Consider the following 17,147-nt stretch of genomic DNA (forward strand, 5'->3'; position numbering starts at 1 on the left):
CTCCTCTGACAGTAGCTCCGCCCACATGATCTTCAGAGGCTGTGATTGGTGCAGCCTGAGGGTTTGTATCACAGAACATTTGGCATTGGTTTAATAACAGCACTATATTCAATGAGTTGTTTGTGAGTTTGTGTAATCTGAATGAAATCACTGATCATTAATAAACACTGGCACAGATAAAACAATCCTGTTGTGTGTTCATTATATGATGCTAATTGTACAAAATGCCATGTCAATGTGTTTTCCACTAGAGCACATGATCTCTTCAGATTCAACGGGTGATTAAATGTGAGCTGCAGTCATTAGTGAGTATCTGACTTTATTCTCTTTAATAACACCATGATTTACAGCTTTATTCTGTCGATCTGTTCTGCGTCACACACACACCTTTAAAACTCAACCTGAATATAAACAGCTTCCACTTACATCATGAAATCCATAAACTAGAGATATAATGGAAAAAAAAAAGCATTCTGTTCAATAACCATAGACTTTAACTGCAGCTGGAAGTCGTTAATAAGCGTTTGCTTTGTGTTTGGGCAGAAAACTGAAGTTTTTAGGTACGGGACCCAACAGCATCTCACTGCAAAAAATACAAAGACATGTATTAATACATTTAACAATATTAGACTAACTGGATCTGTTTGATCCATGTTTTAAGCAGCACATCCAGGATCTTTTAATTGCATGCCTTCTGGTCAGAAAGACTGTAACTGACCTGATGTGGATCCAGTCGTCCACGTGTTGGCTGGCCATCAGAGACTCCATGTAATCTCGGCCCAGGTAGAACGGCGGACGCTCGTTGATCTTCTGCGGGACGCGCTCCAACAGACCCACAGGAATATACCTGAACACCACACAAACAGTTTCTCTTATTATTGATGTCTTCTGGGTTCTGACGTCATAGTTAGATTTGATCGTCATGAGGGCGAGTAAATGATCACAGAATATCAATTTCAGTGTGGAATAACCCCTATTAAACCCATCACCTGCACAGGAAGGAGAGCCACTCCAACAGGAAGTTGCGTGTCTTCTCGACGCCCTGCGTGTCGGAGCCCCAGTGCTCGAGGCCGTAGTTGGTGAAGTCTCGCAGGATGTCCAGACGCTCTCCGGAGGAAATGTCCCAGTGTCTGTTCTCCTTGATCTCAGTGAAGAGCCACGGCTTGATCAGCGCACCCCTGCAAACAGGAAGTAGTTCATTCAGAGCCGCCACAGGTGATGATGATGATGGTGATGATGATGCAGACTGACCTGGCCACCATGATCCCAGACACTCCAGTCTCTCTGGCCTTCATTGCGTCTTCATACGACAGGATATCTCCGTTACCTGCAGGAAACAGCTGCACTGTCAAGCGATTGCACTGGAACCTGCATCTTCAGTCTGCGTCAGTGTATTTACCGAACAATGGTACGGGAGCGGCCAGTTTTGAGCAGGTGTCGATGTATTCCCAGTCAGCCGACTTCGTGTAACGCTGTTCGCGTGATCTGCCGTGTAACTGCAGAGAAACAAACAGACTCAATGAAGCATTCTGATCACGGCGAGTAAACAATGACTGAATCGTTAAAAGGTCTTAAATCAGAATAAAGTTTTAAATTCATTAAGTAAAAAAATCAATAGCTTCCTAAATGTTTTTGCCCTGTTTTCCAGTACAATTCTAATTGTGAGACAAACTCGCAAGAAAAAAGTCAGAACTGCGAGATGTATACTTAGAATTGAGAAAGTAAGAATTACGAGAGAAAATAAAAATTGCAAGTAAAAAAAATTAATTGCGAGATGTAAATCAGAATTGCGAGGAAAAATGGGAAATGCGCAACAAACTCCTTGCAAGATGTAAATCAGAATTGCGAGAAAAAATGGGAAATGCGCAACAAACTCAATTGCGAGATGTAAATCAGAATTGCAAGAAAAAATGGGAAACGCGCAACAAACTCCATTGCGAGATGTAAATCAGAATTGCGAGAAAAAATGGGAAACGCGCAACAAACTCCATTGCGAGATGTAAATCAGAATTGCGAGAAAAAAAAGGGAAATGCGCAACAAACTCCATTGCGAGATGTAAATCAGAATTGCGAGAAAAAAATGGGAAATGCGCAACAAACTCCATTGCGAGATGTTAATCAGAATTGCAAGAAAAAATGGGAAATGCGCAACAAACTCCATTGCGAGATGTAAATCAGAATTGCGAGAAAAAATGGGAAATGCGCAACAAACTCCATTGCGAGATGTAAATCAGAATTGCGAGAAAAAAAAGGGAAATGCGCAACAAACTCCATTGCGAGATGTAAATCAGAATTGCGAGAAAAAAATGGGAAATGCGCAACAAACTCCATTGCGAGATGTAAATCAGAACTGCGAGAAAAAATGGGAAATGCACAACAAACTCCTTGCGAGATGTAAATCAGAATTGTGAGTAAAAAGTTCTTTGATGAATAAAAAGTTAAAAAGAAGAGCATTTATTTAAAAAATCTAATTGTGAGTCAGATTTTGCAAGAAAAATTGGTTGTTGTGCAACAAAATCAGAATTGCGAGTTAACAAAAAGGCAATTGTGCAACGATCTCAGAATTGTGAGATGTAAATCAGAATTAGGGAAAAAATGGGAATTGCACAAAATCATAATTGCGAGAAAAAGGGAATTGTGAGACGTAAATCAGAAGTGCGAGAAAAAAATAGAATTGGGCAATAAAACAATTGCAAGATAAAAAAAGAGGGAATTGTGAGAAAGTCACAATTGCGAGAAAAATATTGGAATTGCGCAACAAGATCAGAAATGTTGAGAAGTAAATCAGAAATTATGAGGAAAAAAAGGGAATTGTGAGATATAAACTCAGAATTGCTTTAAAAAAAAGGACTGCTTAAGATAAATGTATTTAGATTTACATTTCTAGACATATGCACTGAAAACAATACAGAAATAATGAGTAAATCATCAGTTTTTGTAGTTCAGTAAGTTATTTCAGTATTTTTTAGTAAAATGAATTATAAGAAAGTAAACTCTGAAGTGTTGCTAATAGAAGACATAGATTTAGTGACTGTAATGACGTGTGTCCTTCAGTTGATTCCTTTAAGAGCAGGTCAGTGTGTCTTCTACAGAAGCCCAGTGTCAGGTTCGTACCGTGACGAGCGACACGCCCCACTTCTTCATCTCAGGGATCAGCTTGTGTGCGATGTTACAGTTCTGCTGGACTCCGGTGCGGATCTTAACCGTGAGAGGAATGTCCAGCACCTGTGAATACGACAGTGAGTGACACATCTCCCCGAAACACGCTTCAACACCGAGAAAACACTTACAGAGGTCATGCCCCTCACGATCTGCTCAAACTTGCTGGTTCGTGTCATGAGGCCACATCCTCCGCCCTGAAGACACAGAAATCAGTCAACCGCTGCTTAACTAACTGGGTTCCATTGCCAAAAATCACAAAACACGAAATAAACCAACCCTTTATAGACTTTAAAGCCCTAATGGAATCTCAAATAGCAGCTAAATGGCGTGGTGTCAGCAAATCACCTTCTTGTAAACGAGGTCGATGGGGCAGCCCGAGTTTATATCCACAAAATCCACATCGACGTACTGATTGAGCAGCTCGGCACATCGGGTCATCGTGTCCGGAAAACAGCCTTCCAGCTGTGTGAGAATTAACAGATATAATAACTGCATCAATTCTACATTTCAGGAGCTGGGTTTATGGTTTCATAATATGTCTTTTTATGTAGTTGTATGTGTGGTTTTATTATTTCACAGGAACATGAGGTTCATTAATAGTGATAACGTATCAACACATGGACACAGTTTGACATTATGAGCCTGAACGAAAACTGAAATCAGTGTGATTATTAAACTACAAAGGCTGCCATTTAATTAATTAAATTATTGTAAACCTTCCTGTAATGAGGATAAATAAAATAAATCAAATCTGGTTGATTCGCTCTGTGGGATGGAAGGCAATCATGCATCAAACAATAAAAAATAAATAAATAAAATAATATGGAATTCATTTGTAATGTCACATCCATGCAAATCAATAATGCATTGAAGAAATAAATGAATAAATAATAAAAATTTGAGATGTCACATCTGGTTTATTTGTATGAACGATGCAAATTAATAAATGCATTGAGTAAATAATAAACTAAAATAATAATATACTAAAAAAGTAATAAAAAAAACATTCATAATAAAATTATAAAATAATTAATTAAAAAAATTATTTATTTTGCTTTATTTTTAAGTGTAATACTATAATAGCAATATTTATTTTGCGTTTATTTTATTTTTTTAATTAATAATTAGAATAATAATAGCAAATATTATTTTATATCCATATTGATACAGTATATAAATCACAAAACGTTGGCTAAATTATACAGCCGTACAAACTGGAACTACTTCTTCAATCCCCATGTTTATAAGACACACTCAGCATTAACTCTTGCACTGTGATGTGTTCCTGCAGTGATGTGAGTCACGACCGGGTCTCGTACCTGAACGCCGAACACATCTTCAGAAGCGTGTCTCTTGAGCAGAGCCCATTCAGACGTCTGACCCTGCAGCAGGTTCGTGCACATGGCCATCTCTCCACACGTGATGTCTGCTCCGAAGCGCTTGCACACGCGCCTGAACGGCAGGTTCCCACACTGCACCACACACACACACACACACACACACACACGGGATGAGCCGGGTTCTTACAGACCGTGCATGAAGAGTAACACTGAGAGTTTACCGTAGTGAGAGGAGCCAGATACAGCTTGTCTCTGAAGTCCACCTGAGATACACGAGACACGTCATGTGACAAATACATGTGACATCACAAATCAACAGTGCATCGCTTCAATAAAGTAGTATGTTCTTCCAGACGAACCTGTTTCTTTTCAGACGGGCGCAGCTTGAAGATGTCAGCGTCTGTGATCGGCCCCAGCGTCTTCACCGGAGGAACAGCAGCGTCCTGCAATCCAGGAGAATAAACCTTAGCTTTCACCGAATGTCTGATAAATCTGAGGTGTGTGTTGTGTTTAGCAGCGAACCGTTGTGTCCGCTCCGGGAGCAGCAGGTTTCTCTCCGCGGCCCACGCTCTTCAGGAACGCCTCGGCTCCGGGGAAGCGCTCCTGCTTCTTCCGCAGGCGTCTCTGCAGGTCTTTGTCCAGGAGGTTGGTGACGGTGTCTGTGGAGCGTCCGCACACATCCTGGTTCCTCAGGTTCTTCAGCTCGGGGCTGGTGTGAGCTTTAGAGAACCTGCAGGTGAGTCCGTACTGACACCAGCCGAAGCTGTTGAACAGGGGACACTGATCGCCCAGATCCTGCGCTTTACTGGACAGGTACTCGCTCACGTCGTGCAGGAAGCGGCATTTATCTCCGTAGAAGCACTTCGTGTCTCGCTCCTGGAGGAGACACACACACATCTGCTTCAGTCGCGCTTCAAACAACAGAAGAACAGCTCACACACACTCACACATCTATAAACATGTGTGACCTGGACGATGGAGGGACACAGACGTCTCTCTTCATAGCTCTGAGGTTTGATGTGAGGTCTGGATTTATTCTGTCCTCTCATTTTCTTCTTCTTCTGCTTCTCGTCGTCTTCTCTGTCCAGCTTGACCTTCTTCTTCTCTGGTTCTCCCGAGGGTTCCTCCGAGTCTCCGTCTGCTTCATCTCTGCTGGGACGCGGCCGGCCCGACGCCAGAAACTCATGGAACTTGTCTTTAGTGGTGAGGAACCTGGAGAGACGCAGAAACACTCAGAGAAGCTGGGATTGATTATCAATCAAGAGCTGATGTGTGTGACCTACTGCTCTTTAATGAGCGCTGTGCCTCTCTGCTGCTCCACAGCCGACTCCATCCTCAACACACACCTGCACACACACACACACACATGCACTGGTCAAGAGAACAGGGTTCTGTGCAGAAACATCCATCTTCACATATGAACAGTGACCAGTCCATTTACATGTGATGGAGATAACACTGGGGCTTTTAAACTGAGGGACAGTCGAGAGAACAGCTTCAAATATTACATATTTGACTGAAATAAAAATAGGAAAAAAATAACTATTAAAATATATTTAAAATAAAAGGATAAAATATCTTAAGAAATAAAAAAAAAAATAAAGATAAATGATTAAAATGTGACTGAAATAATTTTTTTTTAAATCTATTGAAATACATTAAAAAAATTAAATATATAAAGAAATAATTTACAAAATATATAAAGATAATCAAATGATTAAAATGTGACTAAAATAAAAATAGATTAGAAAATCGACTAAAATATATTTAATATAAAAAGTTAAAAAATAAAATATAAAGATATAGCTAAATAATTAAAATGTTACTGAAATAAAAATAGAAAACTACTATAATATATTTAAAATAAAAGGTTGAAGATAATTTTCTAAAGAAAATTGTTAAAAATGTATAAATTATTAAAATAATTTTTTACATATACTTTAATTTTAATAAAATGAATTAAAAGAAACTGGTAAAAATATATAGATATAAAAGTAAATAAAATATGAAATACTATTATAAAGTGAGAAAAATCAATAATAAATCCAATAGTACAACACTAAGAAAAAATACTAAGATTAACTAAATATTTCCCAGTTAATATAATATGATCTTTATATTATGAGGATCACATTATTTCAGGGTCGGTGGTGTCTCTAAAAGATCAAAACAACCGTTATTACATACATAAAGTTTCATTTCAGGCTCGGATAAGAAACTGGTTATGAAATAAAGTTAACTTTATATGTCACTATGATTATAATTGACCTAAAACTGAAAAATCTCAAATTGAAACCTTTAAAGACTAGAGCCTCGAGACTGGTTTTACTGAGATCGACGGGATTAAAGGGGTTACAAGTGTCTGAGAGTCGAAAACAAAGCGCGTATGTGAGGCGCGTGCATGTGTCTGATATAACAGCGATCATACAGCAACTCTACGATAGATTCAGACTCATATCTGATCATGTTTATTGATCTTTACCCACCTGCCAGTGAAGACTCGGCCCGCACATGCGATCTGCGGCTGCGCGACGCTCAAACGTGTCCGACCGGAAACACGAACACACCGCGGCGCAGTTCCGCTTCAGCACGACCCGGATCAAACATTGCAGGATTATAAATGAACCAGAAGCACGAAACAGTAAATCCCAGTACTTTCTAAAAGGAGCCTAGTGTCAGTGTAACATATTGTCCCGAACAATATTTTCGATCAAACAATGAAATATATAACAAGTTTATCAGAATTTGCGCGCGCACCGAGAAAGACGCGCATTTGTTATCGGCAGAAGCGCGTGAATTCATTAACATCTCTTCTTCTTTGATTCATTTAGATTTAGACTTTATTTCCGCAGTTTTTAGCATTTCACAAACAAGTATCAATTAATAGACCCAGTGCTAATCATTAATGTGTGCACATTTAAAATTAATAACTCAAAACATCGTTTTTACACATTTATGTATGTTGACACATGGTTCAAACCATCAATCAAACACAACAACAAGCTACAAATACAGGGGTTTTAATGTTCTTGAACAATATACAGAGTCTTCTAGTGCATTTCTCCTGATTCAGCTCATTTATCATATTTTGTTTATTAAGAACTCATTTTTCACAACTATTTGGATGAAAAATAAACATTAAAAGAAAATAAATCATTTTAAATGTACACTGGAATCAGAATTATATTTAATGTTTTTACAGAAGCGTCTTCTGTTCATCAACGCTGCATTTATTTGATCAGAAACACAGAAAAATCAGTAATATTGTGAAATATTACTATGATGTGAAATAACATTTTTTTATTTTAATATACATTAAACTGTAATGTATTTCTGTGATGTGCAGCTGTATTTTCAGCATCATTCCTCCAGTCTTCAGTGTCACATGATCTTCAGAAATCATAAAAATATGATGATTTATTATCAGAGCTGAAAATGACATTTTTGTGGAAACTGTGATACTTATCTTCAGGATTCTTTGATGAACAAAAAGTTAAATAGAAGAGCGTTTATTTAAAACATAAATCTTTTCTTACAATATACACATTAGTTCAAATGTTTGGGGTCAGCACATTTATATTCTTTCTTGTTTTTTGAAAGAAATTAAAACTTTGATTCAGTGAGGATGTGTTAAAATGATAAGAAGTGATAGCAAAGATTTATATTATTAATAAATATTTATATTTTGATTAAATGCTGTTCTATTTAACTTTTTATTCACCAAAGAATCCTAAAAAAAAAAATACAGCAGTTTCCAAAAAAAAAAGTTAAATATAAAATAATAAATCAGTATATTATCATGATTTCTAAAAGATCATGTGACACTTTATACTGGAGCAATGGTGATGGAAATTAATCATTGCATCTCAGAAATAAATTATATTTTTAAAGATATTGAAATAGAAACCATTATTTTATATTCTAATAACATTATGCAAGATAACTGTTATTTTTCCGTATTTTTGAACAAATAAACGCAGCCTCGATGAGCCGAAGACACTTCTTTAGGAACATGAATAAATTAAACCCCACCCGTGATGTCACGAGGGCGAGCGCGCGTCTTCGTTCTCGGCCGAGCTCAGTCTCTCCAGTTTAGCGAGGAAGCGCTTCCTGCTGGAGTCGAGCACAGCGATGCCGCTCTTCTGGAAGTCGTATCCGAGTCCGTGCAGGTCGTGCAGACGCTGTCTGATGCAGTCGATGCTGAAGTCCAGGACCTTGGGTTTCTGCACGACCTGCTGCACGTGGATCCCTCCGTCCATCAGACAGTCCAGCTTCTGGTTCAGACGCTCGGACGAGACGAACAGCACCAGGGAATAGTTGAGGATCATCCTCTTGAGCTCGTCCTCGCCGCAGCCCAGCGAGCGCAGCTTGGTCCGCAGGCTCTCCAGGTTCCTCTTCAGGCTCTCGTGCGAGACGTCCAGGATCTGTGCGCCGTGCGACTGGAACAACGCCAGCGCTTCTGCGTGGCTCAGCCTCAGGGATCCGGAGAGCAGCTCCACGTTGGCTCGGATGCGGCCGGTGCTGCGGATGAAGACGTACAGGTTCCTGGAGATGACGGTTCGGGCGAAGCGCTCGGGGTCCTTCCCGCCGAAGCTCACGCAGACGCTCTTCAGGAACTCCACCATGCTCCGGTTGAGCTCCACGCTGTTGGAGAAGGTCCTCGGCGCGGTGGTCACCAGCCGGTGCAGGTCTCTAGCCGTGATCCCCAGCGTCATCAGGAAGCAGATGTTCTCCTCCAGGTTCTTGTTGTCGCTGGAGCGGAAGAAGGACTCGGGCGAGCGCGAGAGGACGCCCAGCACCTCGGCGTCGCTCCTGAACACGTTCCTCCACAGCCTCCAGCGCTCCTCCAGGTGCTCGCAGGAGCGTGTGATGGAGCGCGGGAAGCGGGAGATGATGCTGGCCACCGTCTCCTGATCCGCTCCTTTGCTCTGCAGGAAGTGCGCCAGGCCTTGTTCGTTGGTCAGGTGTCTCCTCAGGACGCCGGGCTGCCGTCTGCGAGCCGAGGCCAGGTCCACTCCCAGGATGGACAGGTTCTCCAGCAGAGACTCGTTCTCCGGAGGAGGAGCGTGTTTGGAGCTGCAGGCGCGGGGGGGGACAGGAAGTGACACACATCTTGTGACGGGCCGCAGGAAGTGCAGGATCTGTCGCTGTAGCATCACTCGGCTCATCTGTCTGATACGAGAAGAAGTTCAGCTCTAATAGTGTCTGGTAAATTGAGTTTAAAATCTGTTCTTGAGATGCTTCTATGGTTTTTCTTAATATTTTGAAAATTTTATTTTATTTACTTTTTTATATAAACATTAAAATATTTATATGTACTTTTTATTTAAATATAAACACACACACACACACACACACACACACATATATATATATATATATTATATTTTGAAAATGTTATTTTTATATATACTTTTTTGTATAAACATTAAAATATTTATGTTTTTTTATATAAACATATGTTATATTTTTGAAAATGTTATTTTTGTATTTACATTTTTTTTCCATTTTAATATAAACTTTTATATTTCATAGTTTTTATACATTTAATTTTAGTTTCAGTTATTTTAGTACATGAAGTTACACTAAATGAAAATATTTGATAAACTATTAAGGGGTTTTCTTAATATTTTGAATTCAATTGTTATGTTTTTTTTTTTCATTTTAATTTAAGTTTAAGTAATGTTTATTTTTTGGTAATTTTTATTAGTTTTTTAATATTTTTTATTAATTTTAGTTCCTGCACGTCACATGTATTTAATTACAGAACACATCATACAATTAAAGTGCTTTACAGAAAAAAATAATATTTTATTTTTATTTCCATAAGCTTCATAACAAATCCAATAAAAAAGTAAAACATAAGTTACAATAAAATAAGCATAAATTAGTAACACAAAGTTCATGCATCAAGTTAAACTATATATACAGATATTAAATTATTTATTGATTTTTAAATTTAAAAAGGGTTTTATTTCACAACTTTAATGTAATTGTGAATCAATCAATTCATAATTTATTCTTTCCTATATTCATGATCAAGGCTTTTTTTTAACACAAACTGTTTTGTATAAAGTGTTATAAAAATAAATCCGACTTAACTACTAAATGAAGCTTATTTTATTAACACAAAGCACTTTTTATTTGATTTAGAGGTGCTATATAACTCGTGTTTTATTCTCACATATTAAGAGGCTTATCTGAGTAATTACATACAAATATCAACCTTTATATCTTTAATGTGTCATCTGTGCATTAAACACACCGCTGACAGAACAATGACGTATCAATAATAATAATAAACTTCTGTATGAACATCTGAGGCTGTTTACACAGAGAGGAAATATAAAGACTTGAAGTGATACTGCGAAACAGAACATCACTAACACACAGATCTGTTACGTGTTTATACACACAGGCTTTTCGTTTTAACCCTAATTCGTGAACACTGTTCTCTGTCAGTGTGTGTTTATATCAGCGGAGTTATTTTGACCTACCGATGTGAGCACGTGTGCGCCGCTGCTCGGTGTTTCCTGCAGAGACTCGTGTGTGTTCAGTGCGCGTCACAGCGCCACCTGCCGCTCCGGAGGACACGCTACAACAACACGCCTTTAATACTGCCATCATCAAGGGGCCGTGTGGGGAAATACACTGTCAAATATGAGAATAATTAGGAGATTGATTTATTTAAGAATGTCTATGGATGTGATGTTTACAACTGAAGTTCATCCACAGAAATTAGGACTTTAGGATCTTGCAATCATAACTTTTTCTCATAATCTTTTTGGTTTATATCTCAAATTATGATTTTTTTTTTCTGAATTCGGAGTTTATTTCTCAAAATCATGACTTTTTTTCTCTGAATTTTGAGTCTATATCTTGAAATTATGACTTTTTTCTATAAATTCTGACAAATTCAAATTCAAAAAGTTTTATTTCGTTTCTGACATGGAATAAAAAATTTAACATATCTCATAATTCTGACCTTTTTTTCCAGATTTGTGAGGAAAACAACTGAATCATGAGATAAAATGTTGCTTTTGTTATTTTTTATCCTGTGGCAGAAACCAGCTCCAGAGTTCACACAGCCGTCTCAAACTCATTCAGTTCATTTATATGCGAGTGCATGGAGGCCGAATGCACAAGTGCACTGAACTGTGATTTTAATACAATGAGTCCTTCTGCTTGTTCATAGGTTTGCAGGCTGAGAATGCCAGATGTCTGAAACACTTGAGATGGGTCTTGATGAGCCCCTGTCTCATGCATATTTCATACGGCTCCAGATCCCTTCCATTATTGAAACCAGCCTCAGTGAGACGGACACTACAGTAGCTCTTTTCTGATACCACAACTGAAACCTTTAATTAGGACGGACGCTTTCATTCACACAGACTCAGCTCATGCTATAAGAAATCATAAAATGAGATCACACTTAAAATGCAAAATGTTATGAATCAGGAAAACATCCTTCTTGTGAAATCATTCAGAAGCTGTAATCTGATCTTTCATGCAGCAGCACCCATCCATAATCAATAACCAATAAAAAGCTGTAAATAAAACATGATTTACAAGAAGATAATATTTCAGTTTTTTTAAATATCATATTTAATTCAGTGTGCTGCCAACTTGCAATTTCTTTGTGATTTTTTTATAAGCAATTTCTGAGTGACAATTAATTAATATTTTAGTATATTTCTCCATGTTTAAAGCTGCGGTAGGGAACTTTTGACGCTCTAGCGGTTAATAAACAGAACTGCTTGCGTCTTGCGGAAGAACATCGTAGCCGGAACTACTTCTCTCTGTTTATGTCTATGAAGAATCACAAAGGTACTGGGTTACTCCGCCGCGGTATCCCCGAAGCAATCTAAAAATAGTCCGAATATAAACACTTATTATAGGTGAACCCTAGTGATTCAGGACAAGCTAAAAACACGGTTTGGAAAATGGATTCATGGTGTATTCGCTTATTATATAAATTTTTCTACATTTTGAACACAAACAAAGTTACGGACCGCAGCTCTGATTGGTTATTTCTTACCGGGAGCGATGGAGTTTCTGCAAATGGCAATAGGACACTGGGAGGAGCCAGAGGAGCTTGATTTTTACACAGATTATCTGTCTCATATTCTACTGTCAGGACATAATGACAGGTTTAACAAATATGTAAAAAATATTTTTTTACAAAAGTTCCCTACAGCACCTTTAACAGCTGTTGTTTCAAAATAAACATTTCTGTTTTTACATATTTGTTTCATTTTTACAGGGATTTACCCACATTTAAAATGATGCATGTTTCATGAAAGAAGGGAAAGTCTGTAAACTTTTTTTGCCTGGACATTATCAGTTTTTATACAGAATCTTTTCTTCCACTGTAAAGTTTAGTTCCATGATCAACTGTATGACATGGAGAAGTTTGCTTATAATATTTCTTCAGACCTGATAAGATCTCATGAGATTCTCTTCTGTCGAGTACATGAGTTAGTTTGGCATCTCAGCAGGTGTTTGAGTTTCTGAACCTGATCTCACATGAATAATTCACAGGACAAGCGTTCAGGCCTCCTGGATCTCTGAAAGTGAAAGATGTCCAGGAGAAGATATGTAGAACTCAAGATCTGTCAAACCATCAGCTGTTCAGCTCCGGCCGGCCGCAGGAATAGACCATTATCTCCAGCTGCTAAAGGTAAGGACAATATTTCACATGAATTCACGTTTCAGATGAAGCTGATGTAGGTTAGACAGCTGAGGGAGTGTTTTCAGAACACTTTGGGAAATGTTATTTCAGACACGTTAATAGAATGTTCATTTAAAGTTATATGATCTTTAATAATGTTCTCAAAATGTAAGATAAAAAACGTTATTTATACATAATTCATGGAAGTTATATATATATATAGTATATATAACTTAAGTTAAGTTATAGTAATATATATATATATATATATATATATATATATATATATATATATATATATATTTTTTTTTTTTTTTTTTTTTTCAGAATGTTTAGGGAACCTTCAAAAGTAACGTTCCTTCCCATTATGTACCCTTATATATATCAAAACATCATGCAGATGTAATGAAGACGTCATATAGATGTCTACATAAACACAGGACGACGAGAGCATACACACATGTTGATTTAACTAATAAATGTAAATATTAATGATTTATATTAGTGTTTGGTTTGGAATTGTTTGCACAGCGATGTTTGCAGTGTAGGGCTTTAATGCAGGCGCGCGCGCGCGAGCTCCGTGACGTCACCGCGCCGCGGGTCTCGTGTGTTTACGTGGAGAAACATGGCGGCGACGGTGACAGCAAATCCCGAATAAAACACTGAGGAAACCCCACAGATTTACCGTCCGAGTCGAGGCGGGTGCATATGTCAGTGCTCCGCGTTTAGTGCGAGGCTTGTATGCGTGCGCGTGGTGCTTGTATGACGCCCGTGTGTCCGTGTTTAAACTGCAGGGACCGCGGTGATGATGGAAGACGAGGAGCGACAGAAGAAACTACAGGCCGGCAAAGCCAAGGTGAGATTTACCTCATCTTTACATGTCTGCTGACGTTTAGCCCAGAATATCATACTCACCTGAGATTTACCTCATTGCTGTAGTTTACCCAGAATTTAACACCTGACTGAGATTTAAACAACTGCTGACATCTGTGACTCACATTTGTCTCGTTTACCTTCATTTGACATCAGGTCTGTCATATATTTCAGAAAACTACTGACACGTGTGAATTTACTCTCATTTCCCTTCGTATTACCTGAATTGTACCCACTTTGACCTCAGAGAGTTACTGACATCTGTGATTTCACTCATGTTTTACCTCCTTTTTACCTCACTTTTATCTCATATTTACCTCAGAGAGTTACTGACATCTGTGATTTCACTCATGTTTTACCTCCTTTTTACCTCACTTTTAACTTAGGGAGAAACAGACATCTGTGATTTCACTCATGATTTACATCCTTTTTACATTTTATTACCTCACATTTACCTCAGAGACCAACTGACATCTAATTTCACTGTTTTACCACATCTTTACCCCACTTTTACCTCAGAGAGCAACTGACATCTGTGATTTCACTCGTTTTACCTCCTTTTTACCTCCTTTTTACCTCCTTTTTACCTCACTTTTACCTCAGAGAGCAACTGGCATCTGTGATTTCACTCATGTTTTACATCCTTTTTACCGTTTGACTTCACTTTTACCTCAGAGAGTAACTGATATCTGTGATTTCACTCACATTTGACCCCCTTTTTACATTTTAATCTCACTTTTACCTCAGACAGTAACTGATAGCTGTGATTTCACTCACATTTGACCTCCTTTTTACAGTTTTACCTCTCTTTTACCTCAGAGAGTAACTAATATCTGTGATTTCACTCACGTTTGACCTCCTTTTCACATTTTTACCTCACTTTTACCTAAGAGAGTAACTGACATCTGTGATTTCACTCATGTTTTACCTCCTTTTTACCTCACATTTACTTCAGAATAACTGAGATCTGTGATTTCACTCACGTTTGACCTCCTTTTTACCTTTTAACCTCAGAGAGTAAATTACATCTGTGATTTCACTCCCTTTTGTCTGTGATTTGCCTCATATTTGTCAAATCTTTACCTCAATTTTACACAATCGCTGTCATGTACCTGAGAGAACCACTTAAATTTTTTATGTAACAGACATTTATCCCACATTTACCTCATAAAATAACTGACATCTGTGATTTCACTCAAGTTTGACCTCCTTTTTACCTTTTTTACCTCACATTTACATCCATCAGAAAATAACTGAGATATGAGGGAAAAGTGAGTTAAATCACGTATATTAGTTTTCTTCTGATGTAAAAAGTAGGTAAATATGAGGCAAATGTGAGTTAAATCCACAGATCTGTAATAGAAATTATATAGATCTGTGGTGTTAAGTGTCACATATTGACCTATATTTTACCTCAAAAAATAACTGACATCTGTGATTTAAGTCACATTTACCTCATGTTTACCTCATTGCCGTCATTTACCGCTTTGTAAATAAAATTGGAGAATTACTTCACATTTACCGTAGAGTAAAACTCTCTCTTTATGAGTTTTAGTGTGGCATTTGTTTTGAGTGTTAAAGTTTTTTATGAGGTTTCTGTCATGCAGTGCCTCTCTTGCATATTGATATATGAATATTCTGACTGCTGTTGCAGCTTTTTTAGTCCTGATGAATGTAAGGACAGTCTGAGGTCATGTGGATGGGCTTGTGAGACTGGATCTTCTAGCCATTGCTTCACCGGATCTCTCCCTTGCCTCACATTTCTGCACTTGAACAGACCTCTCAAGTTCCTAGGCCTGATTTCCAATGCATGAACTGATCAAATGCATTTCTTAAATGCAATGCAAGTTGGTTTGGCTAAAAGCATCTGCAGTGTAGTATGCGAGTTCATCACTGGAGTGTTGCACAGTGCTGTTATGTATGTTTGCACAACACATAAAGAGATTTTTGCCCTTTATGGTGTGGAGGCTTTCAAAAGATCTTGATTTCTAAACCATTTCAGCGTGGTGAAAGACTCAGCGGATGACCCATGACCCCTTCCTCGTGTGTTCCACACCTCCGCATGTCCTGACAGCGACGCTGCGAGTCATGTGCTGGCTCAGATCTACTGTTTGTTTTGCTGCACCGAACGCTTGGTGTTCAGAGCAGCTGTCAGTGCACGCTGTTTTCATGCCAGTGTCATTAGCAAGCGCTTCAGACGCTCTCAGGAACACGACTGGAGAACAGTCCGTGTCTTCTGGCATTGCCAAACGGAAACGCTGCATTAGTGAAGAGGATGCATGATAAGAATCTGTGCATCACGGATCATTGCATGCTAAAAAAAAATGGTATTTCATAGATGGTTGATACAGTGCTTCAGGATGTTATTTCAGTGTTCATCCGTGCATTTTTTTATTTATATAATTTTTTGGTTAACAAGAAATGCAAGGCTGAGGTTGTTGCAGCAGTTTTTGCTTGAACCTAAAGGTGAATTAATAATAAGTTTAAGGTTGTGAGTTTATCTAGATAGGGCATTCCAATGCAAATTAACGGGTAAAAGTTTTGAAATACATAAATGAAGAAGAACGCTAAAATATTTCATTCCATGGATTAAAATGTACAGAGTAATCCACTATTTGGGGTTGAAATGACCATTTTCGCCAGAGATTTGGAGCCAAGTTACAGAGAGGAACAATTACTTAAGAAAATGGTAGGTCCATTAGTAAAATGTGTTGATTATCAGTGTTTGTAGAGTTACAGGCATGGAAAATTAGCAAAAATAACATTTTGGCCACTTTGACAGATATGTTCAATGCAGTTGCTTTGAAAGAGGCAAGCAATACAACGCTGTTGTTCTACAGAATAGAGTATTTAAATGCAAAGTGACTCAATATAGGGCCTTTAAAATAAAGCTACTGAAAGAAAAGTTTGTTAAGAACCAACATCTAAAAGGATATTAATACATCTTTAATGCTTCTTGAGTTACAATCATGCAAACTTTGTGGAAAAAAGCTTTTAATCCATTTTTGATGCATCACCGTTGTCGTGTAATGTAACAAAGATTGCTAAAGCTAGCAGATATTACTAAAAGAGCTAGCAATCTCATAATGATTCTGTCATCT

General features: G+C 38.0%; 3 protein-coding genes across 12 annotated transcripts in view; 1 reads left to right on the forward strand and 2 right to left on the reverse strand.

Annotated features, from left to right (window-relative positions):
* Positions 1-302: 302 nt before the first annotated feature.
* On the reverse strand, positions 303-7,103 carry dus3l (dihydrouridine synthase 3-like (S. cerevisiae)). Of its 2 annotated transcripts, none has more exons than XM_052532912.1 (15): positions 6,989-7,103; positions 5,786-5,848; positions 5,471-5,714; positions 5,025-5,378; positions 4,862-4,945; positions 4,724-4,765; positions 4,482-4,634; positions 3,508-3,624; positions 3,291-3,356; positions 3,115-3,225; positions 1,400-1,496; positions 1,252-1,327; positions 990-1,178; positions 719-847; positions 303-583 (listed from the first exon to the last, which is right to left on the reverse strand). In XM_052532912.1, exons 2-15 carry the CDS (start codon positions 5,833-5,835, stop codon positions 514-516), a joined length of 1,782 nt encoding a protein of 593 aa, XP_052388872.1. In that variant the 5' UTR covers positions 5,836-5,848; positions 6,989-7,103; the 3' UTR covers positions 303-513. The 2 variants fall into 2 exon arrangements, with proteins under 2 accessions (XP_052388872.1, XP_052388871.1); XM_052532911.1 differs by having other exon boundaries at positions 5,786-5,859; positions 6,986-7,075.
* Positions 7,104-7,506: 403 nt separating this feature from the next.
* LOC127935226 (transcription termination factor 1, mitochondrial) lies at positions 7,507-11,103 on the reverse strand. The gene is made up of 2 exons (XM_052532913.1): positions 11,000-11,103; positions 7,507-9,674 (listed from the first exon to the last, which is right to left on the reverse strand). The coding sequence occupies exon 2, from the start codon at positions 9,668-9,670 to the stop codon at positions 8,543-8,545; it is 1,128 nt and encodes a 375-aa protein (XP_052388873.1). The 5' UTR covers positions 9,671-9,674; positions 11,000-11,103; the 3' UTR covers positions 7,507-8,542.
* Positions 11,104-13,775: 2,672 nt separating this feature from the next.
* The window catches only part of akap9 (A kinase (PRKA) anchor protein 9), a 224,801-nt gene continuing 221,429 nt past the window's right edge, over positions 13,776-17,147 (forward strand). For 8 of the 9 annotated variants that reach the window (XM_052532897.1, XM_052532895.1, XM_052532900.1 and 5 more), the window contains exon 1: positions 13,777-14,029. In XM_052532897.1, coding sequence (XP_052388857.1) covers positions 13,979-14,029 — 51 coding nt within the window. In that variant the 5' untranslated portion in view covers positions 13,777-13,978. Of the gene's footprint in view, positions 14,030-17,147 lie in introns of all 9 variants that reach the window. The other variant, XM_052532904.1, reaches the window with a different exon arrangement.

This window comes from Carassius gibelio, chromosome A19 (assembly GCF_023724105.1).
Source record: "Carassius gibelio isolate Cgi1373 ecotype wild population from Czech Republic chromosome A19, carGib1.2-hapl.c, whole genome shotgun sequence".
Classification (NCBI taxonomy): Eukaryota; Metazoa; Chordata; class Actinopteri; order Cypriniformes; family Cyprinidae; genus Carassius; species Carassius gibelio.

Bases quoted from the DNA above. Each gene is read 5' to 3' on its own strand.
- dus3l (XM_052532911.1), bottom strand. From the start codon at position 7,015: ATGTGCGGGCCGAGTCTTCACTGGCAGGTG. The intron at 3,357-3,507 runs GTGATTTGCTGA...CTGTGTCTTCAG, and splicing joins TCGACCTCGTTTACAAGAAG to GGCGGAGGATGTGGCCTCAT. The intron at 1,328-1,399 runs GTAAATACACTG...TGTTTCCTGCAG, and splicing joins CGCTCCCGTACCATTGTTCG to GTAACGGAGATATCCTGTCG.
- LOC127935226 (XM_052532913.1), bottom strand. From the start codon at position 9,670: ATGAGCCGAGTGATGCTACAGCGACAGATCCTGCACTTCCTGCGGCCC.